Source organism: Nomascus leucogenys, chromosome 11 (assembly GCF_006542625.1).
Source record: "Nomascus leucogenys isolate Asia chromosome 11, Asia_NLE_v1, whole genome shotgun sequence".
Classification (NCBI taxonomy): domain Eukaryota; kingdom Metazoa; phylum Chordata; class Mammalia; order Primates; family Hylobatidae; genus Nomascus; species Nomascus leucogenys.
In genome coordinates, this window is record NC_044391.1 from 8,157,006 (window position 1) to 8,180,075 (window position 23,070).

At 42.3% G+C, this 23,070-nt stretch overlaps 1 protein-coding gene across 3 annotated transcripts in view; it reads right to left on the reverse strand.

Moving 5' to 3' along the window:
- SEL1L2 (SEL1L2 adaptor subunit of ERAD E3 ligase) overlaps positions 1 to 23,070 on the reverse strand; it is a 153,325-nt gene that overhangs the window by 17,392 nt on the left and 112,863 nt on the right. For 2 of the 3 annotated variants that reach the window (XM_003252082.4, XM_030821997.1), the window contains exons 6-14: positions 21,982 to 22,035; positions 21,467 to 21,526; positions 21,294 to 21,375; positions 19,528 to 19,682; positions 18,592 to 18,648; positions 11,070 to 11,138; positions 9,599 to 9,676; positions 3,191 to 3,253; positions 2,561 to 2,648 (exon numbers count right to left, since the gene is read on the reverse strand). In XM_003252082.4, coding sequence (XP_003252130.2) covers positions 2,561 to 2,648; positions 3,191 to 3,253; positions 9,599 to 9,676; positions 11,070 to 11,138; positions 18,592 to 18,648; positions 19,528 to 19,682; positions 21,294 to 21,375; positions 21,467 to 21,526; positions 21,982 to 22,035 — 706 coding nt within the window. The remainder of the gene's footprint in view (positions 1 to 2,560; positions 2,649 to 3,190; positions 3,254 to 9,598; positions 9,677 to 11,069; positions 11,139 to 18,591; positions 18,649 to 19,527; positions 19,683 to 21,293; positions 21,376 to 21,466; positions 21,527 to 21,981; positions 22,036 to 23,070) is intronic. The other variant, XM_030821998.1, reaches the window with a different exon arrangement.

The following is a 23,070-nucleotide window of genomic DNA, read 5'->3' on the forward strand; positions in this document are numbered from 1 at the left end:
CATAGTGATGCCTGCTATTTAAATAGGATAGGAAAAGCCAACCAAAAGTCAAGCTACTCTAAATCCACTATTTGTGAAGGTGGAGGTGAACACTGAGTTTGGTTCTAAGTAAGGATATGGAAATTTATGTTCTTGAGCCATTCTGAAAAAAAAAATTGAGAAAGAAGGACTACTTAGTCTCATGAAAGTATCTCCTCACTATGGCATAACTAAAGTTAATGCAAAGGAGAACAAGTGATGGTCTCTGAGGACCCGAAGCCCCACCATGATGCATCTCGCCATCTTTGTCATCCTTGCATATCAGGACACCCATATAGCTTCTCCCAGCCATGACTATGGCATATGCAGCAGGTAAATCCCAGCTCCAAGAGGCCGAACTCTCACCAAACTCCTGCTTACAGCAAGAATAGGCACTTGAAGCTAGAGCAGAGAACCAGCAGACTCCCAGCAGCCAAGATTCTTGTCCTGGCTCTCTCATTAGTTCTTTTGTGAGTTGGGCCATTTAGGCACTTTATTTGCAAAAGTGAAGGCTTTCCTTAGATGGTCTTTAAGTTATCTTCCAGCTCTAACACTGGAGCCTTTAGAAGCAGTGCCATGTAGCGATTAAGAGCAAAAGCTCTGGAGGCAAATTGCTTGAGTTTGAATTCCAGCTCCACAACTGTGTGATCCTGGGCAAGAAGTCCAACCACGACATTGGCTTGGTTTGCTCATCTATCCACTGTGGGATACCCGGTAGATGTGTTGAGAGGGTCAAATGAGTTAAAACATACGAAGACTTACTATACATTAGCCATGACTATTTTTCTTATTCTAGAAACTTGGGAAATCTGGTAGATCCCGAACCAAGGACTTGGAATGAACTAGAAGAACAAGGCCATCTTAGGCAACCTCAATCCCCCAAGATAGTGTAAAACAGGTGCTCCTGCTGGGCCACTGTGGAAAATGCCAGTGACGCCTTGACTGGATGTGACCTCCTTGATGATGGGGTCTGCTGCTGCCCTGGCTCCGCCTCTGACATGAAGGACTTGATGGGGACACTCAGGTGTGTTCAGATCTCCTGGTATTTGTCTTGGCCACTTCCTCTCTCATTCCCCACAGAGATTATTAGAAACTTTCATGGCTTTCTGAGACCTCCTAGCCAACCACTCTACCTTTGCTCACAGAAGTCAACTTTGTACCTACTAGATCATTGAAGAAAACTTCATATTGTCTTTCCTCACTCGCCTCTCTCCCCATCCCATTCCCCCATACTTAGATTCGCATCATCCTTTCCACCCTCCCTCCAGTCTTTGAGGGTGAGCAATCCTGCCTATCTATCACGGTTAAAGAGGCTTCCACTGATCTGTGCCTAATCAGGTGTTAATACCACCAACGTTTTTCAGAATCTCTTTCCATCAATTATAATTATGCTCAGGTCTCTTCATCTTAAAACTAACTCCCTCTGGGTCCTTAATCCCCCTGATGCTGAGTTCCTTCTCTCTCCTTCCCTTTAAGGGCACACTGCTTGCAAGAATACTTTTATTTCTCAACTTTCTGATCTTCCGTTCATGCCATTGTCATGCGGCTTCCACCCCAAGCCGTCCAATGACCTCACCCACATTCTCTGTATTGCCAAGTCTCATAGATATTTCATTCTTTCTTACTTGCTTTTTTTTGTTTTGTTTTGTTTTGTTTTGTTTTGAGATGGAGTCTCGCTCTGTTGCCCATGTTGGAGTGCAGTGGCGTGATCTCGGCTTACTGCAACCTCCACCTCCCGGGTTGAAGTGATTTGATTCTGCCTCAGCCTCCCCAGTAGCTGGGACTACAGGCACCTGCCACCACGCCAGGCTAATTTTTGTATTTTTTAGTAGAGACGGGGTTTCACCATATTGGCCAGGCTGGTCTTGAACTCGTGATCCACCCACCTCGGCCTCCCAAAGTGCTAGGATTACAGGCGTGAGCCACCACGCCCGGCCTCTTACTTGTTTTTTAAGCCAGGTTTCTCACTGCATTTCACAGGGGTGCTCATTCATTTATTCCTCCTTGAAAGTTCTTCCCTTGGATCCGTTAAGATCTTTTTTTTTTTTTTTTTTGTTCCCTATTCTGCTGAGCCTGGCTTTCCATTCTTCTCTGTGATGTACTTCCCCTGCCTACCCTTCAATACAGCATGGAGGGTCACTAGTTATCTACCATGGCCCACTGCTCTTTCCTCTCACACTCTTGCTCCTTTCCTTTTGCAACCTCAACTACTCTTAACTAATAGCTGTGTGCTGATGCCTCTTGAACCTTCTCTGTAAGTTTGGCCTTTCTTGTGAGTTTCATACTCGCTTCTGGGGATGTGCACGGGATATTGCTAGCACCTCCAACTTAACCTTGTCAAAGATGAGCTTCCTGACTCTGCACCTCCTTGTCCCCCCTCTCAACCAGTGTCCTTTTCTTTAGTCTTTTTCAAATTCTAATTTGTTGCCTAAATGTTCTGTCTAAACCACTCACACCAACCCTTTGATGTTTGTTATAAAAGGAGCAGACTTAATAATGCATTTGTCATTCTAAATAAAGCAGCTGTATTTGTGGCACTTACAGTAGTACATGAAGCCTAACTGGAACTGTGCGTCGGGCCACCCTTTCTCCGCAGCTTTCTGAAAGTATTTAAGTGCTTCGGCATAATTCTGCAAGATAATTGCACTCTGTTACTCAAAGACACAAGTAAAACTCCATGGAAACAATTGCCTTCCACTGCTTAAAAAGAGTATAGACAGTACCCTATGTGATTTAGGCTAATTAAAATAGTATCAGAAATATTATATATTTTATTTCATTATTAGACTATCAGGAAATAATGTCTCATTTTCATCATAATTATGTCTTTTTCTACATTGACTGTAAGTTTTGTTAGATATTGGGGAAGGTCACTCAAAAGACTATGAAGATAAATTTCTCCATCAATAAAGTCCTCAGAGGATAGATAATTTCTAAGGTTACTTAGGATCTATGATTCTAAGATATAATTAGAATTACTATTCTTGTCACAAGCTTGTTCTTCAGTGTCTCTTTGGCAGACATCTCATTGGATTATTTTATTCTCTATTATCTGATATCACAGTTTGGCAAACCAGATAATAGAGATAAATTCCTGTAAACTAATGAATGACCATGAATTTTACCCTGTAAATTGCTACAAATAGAAATATAATAAAATAATTTAACTTACCACGGGAACTCCTTTTCCATAAAAGTAAAGAAGACCAAGCCCATGAAGGCCAATTGCATTGCCCTAGAAGAGTTTTATAAAGCCAAGTAAAGTCCCAGAAGAATTCATGATAAGGAAAATTACTGCAAAATTTTTCAAAATATTTGACATGCACCCAGTAAGAGATTAATCAAGGCAGTTGGCCGGTTATTCTGACCCACTCTAGTTCCTCCTTTTATACTTTCATGAACCTTCTGGCTAGAAAAGGGAAGAGGGAAACGAAAGTCAAATCTTTCCTCCATTCTTGTATTCAACACTTATTTAGGACTTGTTTTGTGTATGATTCCATAGTAGGCAATGGGCAGAGGTAGCAGGTGAAAGGTAAAAGATGAAGAAGCCATAATCCCTGCCTTGGAGAGTTCACACGCTAGTGGGCTCTGAGCCATATCAAAGGGCAGGGGCAGGTCAGACCTCTTAGAGTCCTGTCAAATGTGGTAAGTCCTAAAGTTGAAATAGATTGAGGCCGGGCATGGTGGCTCACGCTTGTAATCCCAGCACTTAGGGAGGCCAAGGTGGGTGGATCACCTGAGGTCAGGAGTTCGAGACCAGCCTGGCCAACATGGTGAAACCCTGTCTCTACTAAAAATGTAAAAATTGCCGGGCGCGGTTGCTCACGCCTGTAATCCCAGCTCTCAGGGAGGCAAGAGGCGGGAGGATAGCTTGAGCCCAGGAGTTCGAGACCTGCCTGGGCAATATAGCGAGACCCCGTTCTCCCGAAAAAGAAAAAAAAACAAAAGACAAAAAAAAAAAATAAGCGTAACTCCCCTAAAAATGTAAAAATTAGCTGGCTGTGGTGGCACACACCTGTAATCCCAGCTACTTGGGAAGCTGAGGCAGGAGAATCGCTTGAACCCATGGAGTGGAGGTTGCAGTGGGCCGAGATTGCGCCACTTCACTCCAGCCTGGGCGAAAGAGCAAAACTCCATCTCAAAAAAAAAAAAAAGAAAGAAAAGAAAAAAGAAATAGATCGAGAGTGTTGCAGACACCTAGAAGAGGGACACTCTATTGCCTGATTTAGACTAGGAACTGAAGGAGATCAAGTTGTCAGGAGTGGTGACATTTGAGCTAGGTCTTAAAGGATGTGTAGGAGTTTTCCAGAAGGGAGAAGTCTATCCAGACACTTGTTACCTACTCAGGTCTAAGGAGGTTGATGTAAATGGCCTAATCACATTTTAGAGACTCTGTGGATTTCAATCCAGCCACTACAGATAGTAAAGCATTGTTGGTATATTTCTTTATTCAAATTTATTGCTTATAACATCCCCAATGTTTCCTTTTCCACTTGATGCTAAATTAATTACCATTTATTTTCTGATTAATATTCGGAATACTCTCAGGAAGGGAGTATTTAGCACATTTAGTATTCAGCACATGTTCAAATATATTGATATTTAGCATATCAATTTTGGAGGAAGAGTGAACCTTGAAAGTGACTTCCTCAAGGAGAAAACTCCTTTTTCTTTCCATGTCCTATCACGCATTTCACCCTCTAGCAACTACAGTAAGAAACCATGATTGACCACTTGACTTTCTTTTTTTTTTTTTGAGATGGAGTCTCACTCTGTTGCCCAGGCTGGAGTGCAGTGAGGTGATCTCAGCTCACTGCAACCTCTGCTTCCCTGGTTCAAACTATTCTCCTGCCTCAGCCTCCTAAGTAACTGGGATTACAGGTGCGCGCCACCACGCCCAGCTGATTTTTTGTATTTTTAATAGAGATGGGGTTTCATCATGTTGGCCAGGCAGGTCTCAAACTCCTAGCCTCAAGTGATCCGCCCATCTCAGCTTCCCAAAGTGCTGGGATTACAGGCGTGAGCCACCGCACCCTGCCGACCAACTGACTTTGATTCAGCAGACCTGTAGGTATGTTTTACAGGTTTCTAGTGTTTCTGCAGGAACTTACGTTCTAATAAAAAGCTCTCCAAATTTCTTCTTACCACCTACATTTGGTTATTGTAGATGCAGCCGGAGTAACTCTCAGTAACACAGGAATAGCACATAAATAGCGAAGGCATATTTCAAAAGTGGTTTCAAGACTCCAAATTTTGAGCCTATCATATGAAATGATCTGCTATTGTAAGAGTTCTTTTTTTTTTTTTTTTTTTTTTTTTTTTTGAGACGGAGTCTCGCTCTTTCGCCCAGGCCAGAGTGCAGTGGCACGATCTCGGCTCACTGCAAGCTCCACCTCCCGGGTTCACGCCATTCTTCTGCCTCAGCCTCCCGAGTAGCTGGGACTACAGGCGCCCGCCACTGCGCCCGGCTAATTTTTTGTATTTTTAGTAGATACAGGGTTTCACTGTGTTAGCCAGGATGGTCTCGATCTCCTGACCTCGTGATCCGCCCGCCTTGGCCTCCCAAAGTGCTGGGATTACAGGCATGAGCCACCGTGCCCGGCCAAGAGTTCTTAAGGACAGTCCATCTGTATTTAAAACAGGTGGTATAACTCTGCTCTCTTCTTCCCTCTTCTCTCCTGGCCACACGTCCTGTGGTTCTGGGAGTCTTGAGTTGCTCTGCTCTGGAAGTAGTAAGGCTCAGTGTGATGGATGCGGCAAAGTCTAGTGAGTCTGTCTTCTTCTAATTAGCCTCGTTTAGATGTCATCTTGAATTGTAGTTCCTATAATCCCCATGCATCATGGGAGAGACCTGGTGGGAGGTAATTGAATCATGGGGGCGGTTACCCCCGTGCTGCTGTTCTTGTGATAGTGAGTGAGTTCTCATGCGATCTGATGGCTTTATAAGGGGCTTTTCCCTCTTTTGCTCTGCACTTCTCCTTGCTGCCGCCATGTGAAGAAGGATGTGGTTGCTTTCCCTTCTGCCATGATTGTACATTTTCTGAGGCCTCCCCAGCAATGCTGAACTGTGAGCCAATTAAATCTCTTTCCTTTCTAAATTACCCAGTCTTGGGTATATGTTTATTAGCAATGTGAGAACGGACTAATACAGAAGGGAAGAAACAGATATGAAAGGAGGGAATGAAGAAGGGAGAGAGAAAGGAGAAAGGTTAGAATAGCAGGGACAAATTATTTTCTCCTCTAAGGGAGTCCCTGGGACCCCAGGGACTCAGTGAATTGCCCATCACTGTTTAAGGCCCAGCGTACCTATTTAGAACTTGTCAGGCGAAGAGTGGCCAGTTCAGACACCTGCAGGAACCATGCCAGTGATATAAGAAATAAAATATGCCAGGTAGTGGAGACAGTGGTGCAGATGGAGACACGTGGAGTCCCTGCCCTGTGTGAAGGCAGCAGCAGCTCTCAGTTCCTCTGCTCCAGCTGGTTGGTGCCACATGGAATGGCAGTCCTGTTTCATCAGCGTTTGCCATTTTCTTTTTTCTTTTTTTTTTGTGAGACAGACTCTTGCTCTATCACTCATGCTTGAGTGCTGTGGAGTGATCTCAGCTCACTGCAACCTTTGCCTCCTGGGTTTAAGTGAGTTTCATGCCTCAGCCTCCCAAGTAGCTGGGATTACAGGCATGCACCCCCATGCCCGGCTAATTTTGTGCTTTCTGTAGACACGGGGTTCCACCATGTTGACCAGGCTGGTCTTGAACTCATGACCTCAAGTGATCCACCAGCCTCAGCCTCCCAAAGTGCTGGGATTTACAGGTGTGAGCCACCATGCCTAGCTAGCTTTTGCCATTTTCAAGAAAAGCTAGATGTTTAGATTTGGATGTGAATTTTACTCATTTATTTTTATTTATTTATTTATTGGGACAGAGTCTTGCTCTGTTGCTAGGCTGGAGTGCAGTGGCGTGATCTCAGCTCACTACAACCTCTGCCTCCCAGGTTTAAGCGATTCTCCTGCCTCAGCCTCCTGAGTAGCTGGGACTACAGGCACATGCCACCCTGCCCAGCTAATTTTTGTATTTTTAGTAGAGATGGGGTTTTACCATGTTGGCCAGGATGGTCTCGATCTCTTGACCTGGTGATCCGCCCGCCTCAGCCTCCCAAAGTGTTGGGATTACAGGCGTGATCCACCATGCCTGGCCAGTTTACTGATTTTTAAAACACTTTCTGGGCCAGAAAAACCATATGTATAGCCAACCCCCACAGTATACACCTGCTGTTTTAGGGTGTAATGCTCTTGCTTAGGTTAACTGACATGAAGCCAGGGAGCAGATAGGCATTTCTTTGGCAAATATTTAATAAACCCCTGCTCTGGACCCCTTTATTTAATAACCCCCTGGCAGGACCTTTGCCCTCCTGTAGTTGAGGACACATGGCCTTTGGACAGGAGGGGAGAAGCCACAGGTAGGAAGCAGTTAAATCCCAGCAGCAGGAGTGAACGCAGGGTAAGTTCAGAACAGGAAAGAGATCATGTGAGCCAGCAAGGGCAGGGGCAGCTCTGTGGATGGAGGGAGGATTGGGCTCCGCTCTGGGGACGAGTAGGACTTAGAATAAGAGACTCTGGGAAGGGGAGGCAGATGACAAAAGTATGGAGATGGGGACGGGCCTGACATGCTCAGGGCGCAAGAGAGAACTGGAGGAATGTGGTCCAACATGGGCACAATGTCACATACAGTCACTGTGCTTGTTTCTAAGCAAATAAGACAAAAGAGATTGTAAAATCTCTAGCTCTGTGTCATGGTATTGATATAATTTAAAAACAAATTTAGAAAGCAGTTTTTAAAAAAGTAGTAAGAGTGAGAAATCTAATAAATTGTCCAGGCACTGATCAAGAAGTATGTGGCCATCTCCACCTAATGCCATTTAGAATAATTACCTTAATTGTAAGTTCAGATTTCCTTTGTAAAGGAAAGCAGCTCGGGTTCAGTGCACCAGAGACCCAGATCACTGCTGGCTGGTTCCACAACCCTGAAGAGCTTGGAATCTGACTTAATTTACACTCCCATCTCCCTGGCATTATGCTTATGGGCTGACAAATCAGTGTTATTTGCCAGATGATAAGAGATTTTCCTTGTTACTCCTCTTCAGTCTGCTCTTCCTTGTCATCCTAATCTAATGGTACTTCAGATAACTGCCTTTCTGAGCAACAATTCCATATAAATTACAAGGGAGAGGAGCCCTCCATATAAATTACAAGGGAGAGGAGCCGAGTACTAGCCTTCTCAGTAATTTACACCACAATAGCAGCAGCTCCGAGGTGCTAGTCACTTATAAATAGGCTCCTAAAGCAGTGTGTGGGTTTTTAAAAACTGAGAACAGTTGAAATGATTCCTGGTTTGAGCACATCTTTACTGCCAGTGTTCCAGTGTGCAACTGTAAGACAACAAAATGCTTCCTACTGTGCAGGGATAGAAAGTTTACCAAGGCCATTTGCCAAGAGCAGGCCGATGGGTGTTGGATGAGGGCATTTTTTTATGCATGAAAGGGATTCAGAGGAGTCTACTAAGTTTTATCTGACAGATACCAGCCTCACGGACCCTAGGAGCAGAGGCAAAGACTTCGATGCAGGAGGCATATTATACCATTTCGATGGTCCCTCATACAGCTAATTCATTCTGTCTGGGATGTGCTTTGAAGTTCACTCTACCTTACTGGCCCCAGACTGCAAAAGATAATAGCGCACTTACTGTGTGTCAGGCACTGCTTTAAGTACTTCACAGTATGAGGCACAGCCTCCTGAGCAGCTGGGACTACAGGTATGTGCCAGTACGCCTGGCTAATTTTTGTATTTTTTGTAGAGATGGGGTTTCACCATGTTGCCCAGGCTGGTCTCAACCTCCTGAGCTCAAGCAATCTGCCTGTTTCAGCCTCCCAAAGTGTTGGGATTACAAGCATGAGCCACTGTGCCTGGCAGGCAAATATTCTTATATTCCCATTTTACAGATGGGGAAATTGAGGCACAGAGAGGCTAAGTAACTTGCCCATGTTCACACAGCTAGTCAGTTTTAGGGCTGGCATTCAAGCAAGGATTCTGTCTCCAGATCCCTATTCTCAGTCGCTTTGCCCTGGCCTCCTCCCTGACAAGCTCCCGCCTGGGCCAGAGGGAGCTCTGGCCTTTGGATGAGATGTGACTGGAGAAAACTGGACATTCCTAGGATGTCTTTGTCTTGAACTTCCTGCAGTTATTGATTGGGTTTTCCCTTCCTCTGTCCTCATCTCTTTTGTTTCCTGTTCCTAAGCTAGATGGCCTCATCTACTGCATGAGGGAGATGGGAAAGCTGAACTTCTGTCTGGCCTCCTCCTGGCCTCTGCTAGGACAGCACAAGCCACTGCCATTTTTCATTTTCCAAGAAGACAAGTTGTAGCTTCCCTTACTCCCATCACCAATATTATACTTCTCCAGGACACAAAACTCCTTACAGGCCCATTATCTGGGCTTGGGACTTCGAAGTCAATTCTTTGGCACCAGTCTGCACGTAATAAAAGCAACTAGTGTGTATGTGTTTACAGCAGTGCATTGAGGACATACCTTACTGGCTGCCATGGAAAAGTACTTGAAGGCAGTAGCGTTATTTTGCAGCGCGGCAGCATTCCCCTCTAAGTACATCTAGGAAGAAAAATGAAAAGAGGATAGAAAAAACAAAACAATTTGAGAGTAATGCAAATATTTTAAAATGAAACAGAGGTAACAGTGGTACAACATATTGAATGTAGTAAATGCCACTGAATTGTATACTGTAGAGTAGTCAATTTTGTGTTATTTACATATTTACATTTTACCTCAATTTAAAACAACAAGAAAAAGTAAGAGTACCATTTATTACAGACTCCTGGAGTGACCCTGCCTGAAGGCAAAGAAATGGACCCTGTTTGTGTTTTCTCTCTCTCTCTCTTTTTTTTTTTTTGCATCTACATTTACTGTATGTTGCACTTAGGAAGCAGGACATTCGTCCCTATGGTTACTAATGCAAATTGGCTGCAGGGAGCCAAGGGTGGCACACAGGGGAGTGAATAGTCTTTGAAGGAGACAGAAGAATGCGCCTTTCCAGAGCAACCCTCTACCAGGCTACTCTGCAGCCACAGGAGGCCTCCTATCAGAGGTGGCAGAAGGATAGCTCTGGTCAGCCTGGAGCTGATTCACACTCCAGTAGTAGGGGAGAGAAGGGCCTGATTGGGCTGAGACCTGTACCCATCTCCAGCGCTCAACCAACCTGGATCTCCTCTTACATATTGGGGAGCAGGGTGGTCACAGGCTCATAGCTAAGCTCAGAGGAGGAGCCCTGGGCCAGGTGCACATTTTTATTTTATTTTTTATTTTTGGAGATGGAGTCTCCCTCTGTTGCCCAGGCTACAGAGCAGTGGCATGATCTCAGCTCACTGCACCCTCTGTCTCCCAGGTCCAAGTGATTCTCCTGCTTCAGCCTCCCAAGTAGCTGGGATTACAGGCACCCGCCACCATGCCCAGCTAATTTTTGTAGTTTTAGTAGAGACGGGGGTTTCACCATGTTGGCCAGGCTGGTCTTGAACTCCTGACCTCAAACAATCCACCTGCCTCAGCCTCCCAAGGTGCTGGGATTACAGGCATGAGCCACCGCGCCCGGCCGAGGTGCACTTTTGAGGCTGCTTTTGGTGCCCCAGATAAAGGCTGCTGTTATATCGGGCTTCTTCCCAAACTGTCACCTCAAGAATACCACCCTCGGGTTGCAGCCAGATGCCCCACTTGGCTGCTTCCGTGAAAGAGGCCTGCTGCCCTGTCCCTCTACAATGGGTTCAATGAGCTGGTATCATTAATTTGCTAGATTTTTTAATTTTTAAATTTAAATTTTAATTATTTTGAGATGAGGGTCTTGCCATGTTGCCCAGGCTGGTCGCCTGTGCTCAAGTGATCTTCCCACCTTAACTTCCCAAGTAGCTGGGACAACAGGCACACGCTGCTATGCCCAGTTTAACTTCTTAGGTTTTTAATAAATGAAAACAATGAATCAAGATGAAGCATGTACCTTTCCTATAAATGCCATGGCATTTGCACTCCCAGCCTTTGCTGCCTTTAAGAAGTAGTGTAATGCTTTCTGGAGAGAAAAGGAACAGTGTTATTGCTAGTCACAAAATAAATCCTTCAAAATAGCTTTTTGAACCAAACTTTATTCAATATGCATTCAAAAAATATCTATGGTTCTTGCCACTGAGCTTAAAAAAAATCTGTGAAACGCCCATTTTGTTCAAGGCACTATTCCAACCAAGTGCTTTTTCAATCATAACCTGAGGAGTGGGAGAGTATCTATATCTCTTTCTTACATATAATTTTATAACATGAGGACTTGCTTCTTACATTTGGAAAGCCACGATGGGAATGTAGTTTGTAGGGAGAGATGAATCCCAGCTGTGAAGCTAAATAGTCCATTATTTTGAAAAGCAGGCTTCTCTGTTGACACTGTGTACTTAATGAGGTTTTACTGTGGTTGGCGGAATTGGATACACAGTATCCTAATGTTTGTAGGCAGAGTAAGACCAGACACACTTGGCTGGCTGCTGAGATCAGTCTTTATGCAGAAGTGAGCTTTAAGACAATTCCTTCTGACTCAAATTGAAGGAGGCCAGTAAAGCCTCTGATTTTGTCTAGGTCGTTACATTAAATGAAGCACTCTGTCTAGAACACACAAGGGCTGACCTTGTCCCTTGCTGCCACACTCCCTAGGCCTCATCTCGACCTTCCGGAAAGCCCTTCCTCGGAAACCATATAGAGCAATAAAAGAAATCAGCCTCAAGAACGTGGTATGAAACAGCTCTTTTTTTTTTTTTTTTGAGGTGGAGTCTCACTCTGTAGCCCAGGCTGGAGTGCAGTGGCACGATCTCAGCTCACTGCAACCTCCGTCTTCTGGGTTCAAGTGATTCTCCTGCCTCAGCCTCCTGAGTAGCTGGGATTACAGGCACCCCCTACAATGCCCAGCTATGAAGCTACTTTTTAAAGTGTCCTGTTAGGATACGACCCTTCTGCTCTTTAAAAAAGTCTTGATCAGGTTGATGTGCAAAGACATTCCTTCTCAAAGAGAAGAGAATGTTTAAGGAAGAACTGCTGGTAGTTATTTTACATGGAAGTTTGCTGTAGGAATGTTGCTAACTTCTTTGGGGACATAAGTACAAATGCTGCCACAGTTGAACCTCATGGTGTCATGCATCCATTCATCCATCCAGCTCTTCCAATCTTCATTTACCCTTTCAAAAACTTGACTGAAGCCTGCTATATATAGGATAGTATGTTACGTATTAGGTGATTCATAGATAAACAGAAACATGATTCCTACATTTGCTCCCTAGCAATGTTCCTGAGAAAGAAAATATATATAAATAGCAGTAAGATAGTAGGTAATAGGTGATATAAAAAAAACTACATAAGGAATTAGAAGAGAATAGAATAAAAGACATTGTATCCAGTTCTCCAATAAGTGTTTTGCAAACTTTTTCTTACCTAATCTTCACAATAGCACCATCAGAGGGTATTATTAATATCTGATCTTATTACCAACATGTCAGGGTCATGCAGTTAGTACTGGAGATCAATAAGCAACTCACCACTCTGTCTCCACAGTATACAGAGGAGGGCTAAAATGATCGAGGCCTCATGAAAGATGGTGACAAGTCACCAGTACAGAGGCTAGGGGAAGAACCTGAGCAAACGAATGGGGATGGGAGTGGCCAAGGTGTGTTCAGAAAATAGTGATTACTTCAGCGTGGCTGAAATAGAACATTCAAAAGCTAAGACTTGCAAAAATAAGATGGCGCCGTTACTATAAACAGTCTTGAATACTAGGCTAAGGATTTTATTTTTTTTAATTAAAAAAATTTTTTTTGAGACAGAGTCTTGCTCTGTCACCCAGGCTGGAGTGTAGTGGTATGATCTCGGCTCACTGCAACCTCCACCTCCTGGGTTCAAGCGATTCTCCTGCCTCAACTTCCTGAGTAGCTGGGATTACAGATGTGCGACCACCACAACTGGCTCATTTTTGTATTTTTAGTAGAGATAGGGTTTTGCCATGTTTGCCAGGCTGATCTTGAACTCCTGACCTCAGGTGATCCTCCCGTTTCGGTCTCCCATAGTGCTGGGATTACAGGTGTGAGCCACCACACCTGGTCGTAAGGATTTTATTTTATTTTAAAATAAAAAATAGAAAATAGAAGCCACTGAAGGTCTATAAATGTTAGGGAATCCTGAAGATAAAATGCCTGGAATCATCTAAGTGTCAGCTGGAGAGGAGAAAGTTATAGCAATGTACAAGTTACTAAATGAGAGAACACTAATATCAAAAATAAAAGTGTATCTCATGAATCTCTCTACTGAGCCATGACCAAAATATGTCCCCAGGTAACTGTGTAAATCACACAAATTACATTATCTCCTGGGCTTGGTTTCCTTATTCAGATTCTCCTCCTCTGTGCTCTCACGGCACCTCATCCTGTCCGTATTGTGGCATTCATCCGTTGATTTCATTATCGACTTATTTTGTCTCCTCCAATGTTGAATCCTCTGTACTTAGCATAGTGTGGGCTATATGTTAGGCACCAGGAAATGTTTCAGAAATGAATAAATGAATGAATGTCTATCCATCTCTAAAACGAGGCAGCTGGACTTTAATCTTTATGGGCTCTTCTAGCTGTAGTATTATGATTCTGTAAAATCATTCTCGTAGTCCAGTTTAGTAATTTGGCTCTCAAATATCTTGTAATAGAGACTTCTGAAAAAAGTTTCATTCTGGGAAATCAGTGAAATTTTAAAAGAAAGTAACTTGTTCTCCAGAAGCAAATATAAATCCTGGAGTTTTCCCCACCCTTAAATATAATGATCTGATAAAGACCTAAAGGAATTGAGACTCTGTCTCATACACTGCTCCACTGTCATGGCTTACTTGGCATTTCATTCCCTTTTTTTTTCAGTTTTAAATTTACATATCCTTAATACTATTGCTTCAACTATATAAACCTTTATTAAACACCACGTGAAACTACCACCAAGCAAGCTACCTTGATGGATATACGCGAGCCAAGATGAGTTCTTGCTCTCGAAGAGTTAAGATCAAGTATCCATCCATCCATCCATCCATCCATCTTTCCATCCATCCTTCCTTCAAATATTAACTGAGCACCCATCATCATATTTCACTGATTCTAAGATGTACGTCTCCTCCCACCTCACTTCCATCAGGACATATTATAATATATATTGGTAGGGTTTTTTTTCTTCCTCAGAACATAAAATACTTGTTTGTCTTACAATTGGTGGTATCTTAGTATGAAATATAGTATGTCCCAGGTATTATGCTAAGTAAGTAAAGTTTTATTATTTGAACCCATATCTCTCTTTTTAAAAAATGATCATGATTTTTCATTGGCTCTAAGAAAATCTGTAGTTTAACCAGTTTGTAACATTTCCCCTAGAATGAAATGCCAAGAAAATTTATTGTTCTAAAAACATTTATGAATATATATATATATATATATATATATATATATATATATATATTTTGAGATGGAGTCTCACTCTGTCGCCAGGCTGGAGGGCAGTGGCGCAATCTCAGCTCACTGTTAGCTCTGCCTCCCAGATTCAAGTGATTCTCCTGCCTCAGTCTCCTGAGTAGCTGGGACTACAGGCGTGCACCACCATGCCCAGCTAATTTTTGTATTTTTAGTAGAGACGGGGTTTCACCATGTTGGCCAAGATGGTCTCAATATCTTGACCTCATGATCCGCCCGCCTCAGCTTCCCAAAGTGCTGGGATTACAGGCGTGAGCCACCGCGCCCAGCCTGAATACTTCTTTCATCTCTTGCTCTGTAGAACATCCTGAGAAAAGATGATATTAGCTCTTTTTTTAAATTTTTAAATGGGTGATAGGATAGACAAACCAATTGCCCTTACAAATTTGATATTATTCTTCTGCTAGGTTTAATTTAATTACGCTTTATCCATTTTAATAATATTCACCCAAACATCCTGCTTTCCTAATCCAATTTATTCTGAGCCTGCATATATTTAGAAATGCAAATAAAATTAAAATCTATGTGTAGAAAATTCAAGATAATGTAATCAAGAATTGCATATACAATATTTTTCAATAATTAAGAATTTGGTCAGGGAGAAGGTAAAAATGTTTTCTTTGATGACAACTCATAAGAGAGATTAGTTCAACCAAACAGTGAGGAAGGAAAAGAAAGGCAAGCTAGTCATTTCCAGGTATTTTGAAATTTAGTTTTCTGAGCAGTGGACTGGAGCATCATATTTAAAGAGAGTCTTATACTAATAATTCTCTTTGGTGGACTGAAATATTAGCATACCGGCTCAAGTGGTGGTCTTCAGGCTGAGGACTATAGTTAAAAATAAGGTATTGTATATTTCAAAATAACTAGAAGAGAGGATTTTGAATGTGCTCACCCCAAAGAAATGACAAGTATTTGTGGTGATGGATTTGCAAATTACCCTGGTTTGATCATTACATAATGTATACACTACATTTGCATACATATGTATATATTACATAATGAATATATTATGTAACTATCAAAACATCACATTGTATCCCATAAATATGTACAATTATTATGAGTCAATTAAAAAATAAAATAAAATAAAAAGAAAACATTATCCTCTCTGAGGAGGAGAGACTTGGAAAGATGAGAAGCGAGGCATGAAAAAAGCTGCAGTAATAGCCTTTTGGAAACTGGATTTATCTTTGTATCTTCCCTTTCCCTTATGTATCTTCCCTGCCATTCCAAGTTGATTCTGGCGCAGCTACGCTATGGCATGTTGCAAGAATGACCACAGTACTTTGCAGCTCTGCCCATTGAGAGAAGCCCATTTCCCTACCCCTCCAAGTTTGCTGGCCTTGTGATTTGCTTTGGTCAAAAGAATGTGGCAGAAGTGACTTGTCAGTTCTGAGCTCAGGCCTCAAGAGACTTCTACTCTGGTGTTCTTAGAACCTTTGACTGCCATGTGGAAAGCTTGGGCCAGTTGGCTAGAGCATGAGACCACATGGAGAAGGGCCCCAGTCATTCTAGCAGTCGCAGATGAAGCCATCATAAACCAGCCAGCTCTAGCTTATGTTCCAGCTAACTGCAGATGCACCAGCAAGCCCAGCTAAGGTTAGCTGAGCCTGGCCCAGATCAGAATTGCTCAGCTGAGGCTAACCAAAATTGCTGACCTGCCAAAATTATGAATTAAATAAATGGTTATTATTGAAAACCACCTAAGTTTGGGGCTGTTTTTTTAAAATGCAGACAAAGATAACTGATAGATAAGTCAATTTGTCTTAAAGTTTGAGATTTCAACTGGAGTTCTCCATTCAAGTTCAGGGTCATTAGGCTGAGGGGAGAAGAAAGGACCAGCCTGTGCTTACCCACAAAGAGTACCTGAACCACAAGGATGGTTCTGGAATTAAACTCATCTTCTTGGGATATGTGGAAGCAGGAGGCCCAACCCACTATCAGGAAGAGCTAAAGGAAACTGAGAGATCATGTCATTTCTTCTTCTTGCTTTATAAATGAGGGAACAGATTTTAGAGGCTGTTTTTTGTTTTTTGTTTTGGCCTGGGTCAAATAAAGTTTAATGGAAAGAGCTCAGCTTTTGATTTCTGAAGGCCTGAGTTCAAATTCTGCTTCTTAAACAATCTTACTTCCCAGCTGTGAGCCTTGAAGCAATTTCCTTTATGTCTCCAGCCTCTGCTTCTCATTTGTAAAACAGATGTAATAAAATCTCGTGAATGAGCCCGCAGGAGATCCTGGCTGGGCTCCTGGGTGACACTCAGCTGCCTGGCTGCTACACAACAGCTCTGGGATCCTGCAACAGCAGCCCTGGGATTGCACTTCATCCTCACCTGGAGGCAGCTGCAGCTGCCATCTGGTGACCACAGTGGCTGGAGCTGACTGAAGTACCAATTTAGTGGGATTTTATTGCACTGTACAAAGATTGGTTTGTCTTCCCTACAGCTGAAGCTAGGGTGCCCTCACATCCAAATTTCATGTTTATGGAAAATGAGGACGTCTTCCTAGTTACACATTCTACGATTAACATGAGAAACTCATTGCAGGCTGAAATCTGACAGAGTAATATTATGAATCCAGATATTTCCATCTAAGAAGCTAAAACTTTGGTTATGATTAAGATGAAAGAAAATCTATGGATCTTCAACTGAGCTGTCTTGGGGCGCATATGCTTATTTAAATTCCTACCTATTTTATCACATTTTATGAAATGACTTCGACATTTACCTGATGTTTACTGGACCTCATATAAAATACAAATTATAGTACCAAAGACACATTCATAAAATAACACAAAATGAAATGCAAAGTAGTAACAGATCACTTTTTTAGGTAATAGCCTTATAAAGTGGTTGTTTCTATCACTTAGCCATTGGGACTATGTTGAAATAGGCTACATGTTCCTTTGAGACAAGGAGCATGTGGCTCCTATAAATGGAAAGAGCAGCAAAATCATCTTAAAAAAAAAAAAAATCCAGTTACTTCCCAGGTCTGTGGTGATGTAGGGCCTTGAAACCACTGTCAAAATCTAAGCAAGAACTCATCCCATGACCCTGGTGTCTTACAGAGGAGGATCCTGTGTAGGTCAAGGTCAAGTTCATTTTTTCATTTGCTTTTTTCTTCACTATAAATTTGAATGGTTAATTAACTTATTTATTTTTATTTTTATTCTTTTAGAGGAAGTCTCGCTCTGTCGCCCAGACTGTAATGCAGTGGGATGATCTGGGCTCACTGCAACCTGTGCCTCCCGGGTGCAAGTGATTCTCCTGCCTCAGCTTCCCGAGTAGCTGAGATTACAGGCGCGTGCCACCACACCCGGCTAATTTTTTGTAATTTTAGTAGAGACGGTGTTTCACCGTGTTCGCCAGGATGGACTCAATCTCCTGATCTCGTGATCCGCCCGCCTCAGCCTCCCAAAGTGCTGGGATTACAGGCATGAGCCACCGCACCCGGCTGGTTAATTAACCTTTTAACCTCACTGGGATAAGGTAAGGTTAAGCAAAATGATTAAAAGGAGCTTTGCAAATGTATAAGGATGTCTAATATATTTTTAATTATATTAAAAGCAGTCTGTCTTCTGATTTAGCCAAATGGGGATGAAGTTGCCTCTCAGACTCCTTAGTGGTGATCCCCAGGTGGACTCTGCAGCTGGCCTTGGGTGCAGGCTGGCAGGTGGGGATACTCTCTCCTCTAATCCCAGCCCAAAGTGCGTGTGAGTGGGCAGAACTAGGTTCTGTTGGAACATGGATACCCCCCCTGCCTCAATTGCTCCTCAGAAGTCCCTTCCCCTTTGTTCTTGAAGGCAGGTGGGCAAGTGTTCCCTCTGGAGAACTTACTTCTTCCTAAGAAGCTGGGAAGCATAGTTGACCAAGAAAGCATCAGTGGGCTTTCTGAGCAACTCTTCCACCTCTCCCTCCCCCTGCTTTCACTTCCCTGCCAGCCTCCCTCACCACTACCTTCCCCACCCCATGTGACTGGATCTTGAGATTGACTTACGTAGTAATCCTGATCTAGACCTTTCCTCCCATTTAGATGTAATTGTCCAAGAGAGACCTAGAAACGATAAGTTTGGAAATGATTTTAGCAGCAGTATTACTTTAAATAAAGAAAACATTTACGTGGTGATTTTACTTTAGTGTGTTGATTGTTGGACACGTTTGAAATGTCCTGAAAAAATCAGGGAAACATTCCAGACTATATCATTTATTGGGTAATTGGTTGCTGCTGGACATATGGCTTCCTTAGTGGCTGGAAGCCGGCCTTCTGGGATACAGAAACACCCAGGCACATAAACCTAGGGGCCTTAGCTCTTCGCTCTCAAAGATCATGCAAATACTGTCCCATTCCCAAAAACAGAATCTTTCTGGATTGTCGTAGTTTATTCATATTAAAACCAACACTGGGGCCGGGCACGGTGGCTCACGCCTGTAATCCCAGCACTTTAGGAGGCCAAGGTGGGCAGATCACGAGATCAGGAGATCCAGACCATCCTGGCTAACACGGTGAAACCCTGTCTCTACTAAAAATACAAAAAATTAGCCGGGCATGGTGGTGGGCGCCTGTAGTCCTAGCTACTTGGGAGGCTGAGGTAGGAGAATGGCGTGAACCCAGGAGGCGGAGCTTGCAGTGAGCCGAGATTGTGCCACTGCACTCCAGCCCGGGTGACAGAGCGAGACTCCATCTCAAAAAAAAAAAAATTAATTTTTAAGGAAGAAATGCAAAAAAATTGCTATTATTATGGCAACTAGTTCTCCAGTGGGCTACAGGAACTGTAAGTAGCAGGGAACAAAACAGGAGTAGGGTGAGAGAGGAGGGCGGGTCTCTCCCCTTTCCTATTTAGGATGGGGCATTGTTCATCCCTCCAGGACTCAAAGAATTAAGCCCCTTGTAATTTTCATGTTCTAAAAACTCAATCTCATCTGTATACATTACTTGTATCTGAACATCTCCTCTTTCTGCCAAAAATTTATAGTATTGGTATATGTCCCAATCCAAAATCTCACTGTTAGAACTCAGATTTTCAGGTCTTTCCGTTAGTCTCACTTTTTCTACTGGAACACCTTCACTTTTTTCAAATGTGTCAGCAACTGCGAATAAAAACAAGCCAGAGAATAGCTAGAAAACAGAGGCTGCAAGAGACAACAGTCAATTTAGAGAAAACACCGTTAGCTTATTATCTTAAATTGTGCAGAAATCTGTTCAACTAATAGAGACAGAAGATCCATGAAAAATAGAAATTTGCAGATTTTTGGCCAGGCGCCGTTGCTCGTGTCTGTAATCCCAGCACTTTGGGAGGCAGAGGCGGGCAGATCACTTGAGGTTAGGAGTTCGAGACCAGCCTGGCCAACATGGTGAAACCCTGTCTCTACTAAAAATACAAAAATTAGCCAGGTATGGTGGTGCACGCCTGTAATCCCAGATACCTGGGAAGCTGAGGCATGAGAATCGCTTGAACCCAGGAGGCAGAGGCTGCAGTGAGCCGGGATCGAGCCACTGCGCTCCAACATGGATGACAGAGGGATACTCTGTCTCAAAAAAAAAAGTGCAATTTTTGTTTATTGGGTTCTCTAGTTCTTCTCTGCAACCTATATAAGTAAGGCATCAACTTATAGGCCGGGTGCGGTGGCTCAAGCCTGTAATCCCAGCACTTTGGGAGGCCGAGGCGGGCGGATCATGAGGTCAGGAGATAGAGACCATCCTGGCTAACATGGTGAAACCCCGTCTCTACTAAAAATACAAAAAATTAGCCGGGCATGGTGGCGGGCACCTGTGGTCCCAGCTACTCGGGAGGCTGAGGCAGGAGAATGGTGTGAACCCAGGAGCTTGCAGTGAGCCGAGACTGTGCCACTGTACTCCAGCCTGGGCGACAGAGCGAGACTCCATCTCAAAAACTAAAAATAATAATAATAATAAAAAAGGTATCAACTTATATCAGACTCTACTGAAGATCTTGACCAAAAAGACTCAAGGAAAGGGAATATTTTAGGAGCAGACAACTCACTCCATTCATAATTTTTTTCTGGGACTAAGACTATACATAGATATGCTTGAATACACCTAACAAAGTGTGCAGTTTGAAATATGTATAGTAATTCCAATTTCATTAAGCACATGAAATGATCTTGTTATATACAGCATCTTAAATTCAAAACTAGTTTTTTTCTCCTTCTTTCTTTTCTCAGATCCTAATAGTGCCAAAGATGTGTGCTTAGATGTTATTCTGATTACATGTAAACTAATGGTTGCTTGAATTGTTCTCATTCAATTCAAATTGAATTCAAATTAAATTCAAATTGGAGGTGACAGATACCTCCAATGTATGTACCTTACATTCATTCCTTTAGGAATTTTTGGCAGTCATCCCATATTCTAAATGTTATATTTAGGGAAACTGCTTAATATTTATTGGTGCTACATTCAAATTCTCAGTAAGGAAAGAATATCACAAAAGCAAGTAAAACAATTGTTTGGGGATACATATTAAGAAAAATAAAAAATGAGTATAATCTTTTAAAACTATTTGGAAAGTATTAAGGAAACAGAAACTCTGTATTGTACTAAAAGAATTGTATTATAACATATTAAAAACATACACTTTTGATATTTTCATAAGTTTATATCAATCGAACCGTTATTGATTTATTTTTCTAATTCCTTGGCAACTGTTTATTTTTAAATAAATTATGTGGATTACTTACTATAATCTGCCACTTTCTTGTAATAACTTAGGGCAACTTCACAATTCTGTAGAACATTGATTCCTGACAAATATCTGTACCCCTAAAACACAGACAGATGCATTCTTAATATTCAAGACAATGCTGTATTTATGGCATACAAATTTGGTCCCAAGAATATTTTGTTTACAAACCAAAATCATCTGGGACATCATGCTTCCTCCAGCACTTCCAAAGGTGTAATATATCAGTGCCTAAAGTAAAAACAAACAAACAAAAAACCCCCCAAACCAGGTTGGCCATTTAAATTTGAAACTCAAACCAACTATTCCTTTTTTATTCCTAGCCCCACAATGACCCATTAAGTTACTCCAAAATAAATTTCAAATTTCACTCTCCTTTGTAAAGATGGCTGCGATTTATTAGGGGTTTACTAATCTCTGGAGTCTGTGATAAGGGCATCGTATAAGATTTCATTTAATCATCATAATTTCCTTATGAAGCAGATACTATCTATCTTCAATGAAGAGGCTGACTTATGATGCTTTAAGAAACTTATGGCATAAGAACACTAAATTTCTTTGACTATTAAGTTGGTGCTTTCAACTACTACACTAGAGTGAGCCCCTTTACTTAATGAGTAGATTTTATTCAATATCCCTTTTAAAGAAATCAATTTTGTTCCAGAATAAAACAGAATGACCTTTACCTTAGCTTGATCATATTCCACTCCTATTCCATAAGAAGACAAAAATCCTAATGCCTAAAGCACAAAAGAAAAAACAAAATTTAATAAATAAATTTATTTCCTAATTATTCTTATCTATATGGATAAGGGATACCTTAAATGTCGGCTTCATAATAATTTGCATTGTTAAATTCTTTCTTTCTTTTTTTCTTTCTCTCTTTCTTTCTCTTTCTTTTTTTTTTTTTTTTTTTTGACAGAGTCTCACTCTGTCACCCAGGCTGAAGTGTAGTGGCGAGATCCTGGCTCACTGCAATCTCTGCCTCCAGGATTCAAGTGATTCTCCTGCCTCAGTCTCCTGAGTAGCTGGGACTACAGGTGCCCGCCACCACACCCAGCTATTTTTTTTTTTTTTTTTTTGTATTTTTAGTAGAGACAGGGTTTCATTGTGTTGGCCAGGATGGTCTTGATCTCCTGACTTCATGATCTGCCCGCCTCGGCCTCCCAAAGTGCTGGGATTATAGGCATGAGCCACCGCGCCCAGCCTCTTTCTTTTCTTTCTTTCTTTTTTTTTGAGACGAAGTTTCACTCTTGTTGCCCAGGCTGGAGTGCAATGGTGCAGTCTCAGCCCACTGCAACCTCCACCTCCTGGGTTCAAGTGATTTTTCCCACCTCAGCCACCCAAATAGCTGGGATTACAGGTGCCCACCACCACACTGGCTAATTTTTGTATTTTTAGTAGAGATGGGGTTTCACCATGTTGGCCAGGCTGGTCTCAATTGACCAGATGGGTTTTCACCTAAGGCCAGGCTGACCTCAAGTGATCCACCTGCCTAGGCCTCCCAAAGTGCTGGGATTATAGGTGTGAGCCACCATGCCCGGCCATTGTTAATTTATTTCTTATACCAAACAAAGCATCCTTTCACATTTTTATTAAGGCTGCAGGAATTTGGGAAAGCTCACAATAGCGGGAGGTTTGTGTAATATATGTAAATATAGGCTAATTCTTACTGTGCTTTAGTATAAATTATAGTAATAAAACCAAGGGCCCTTATATACTTTCCTTTCTTGGAAACAAAATATTTTTCCTTCAGTATTTAAAATATTTAGGCT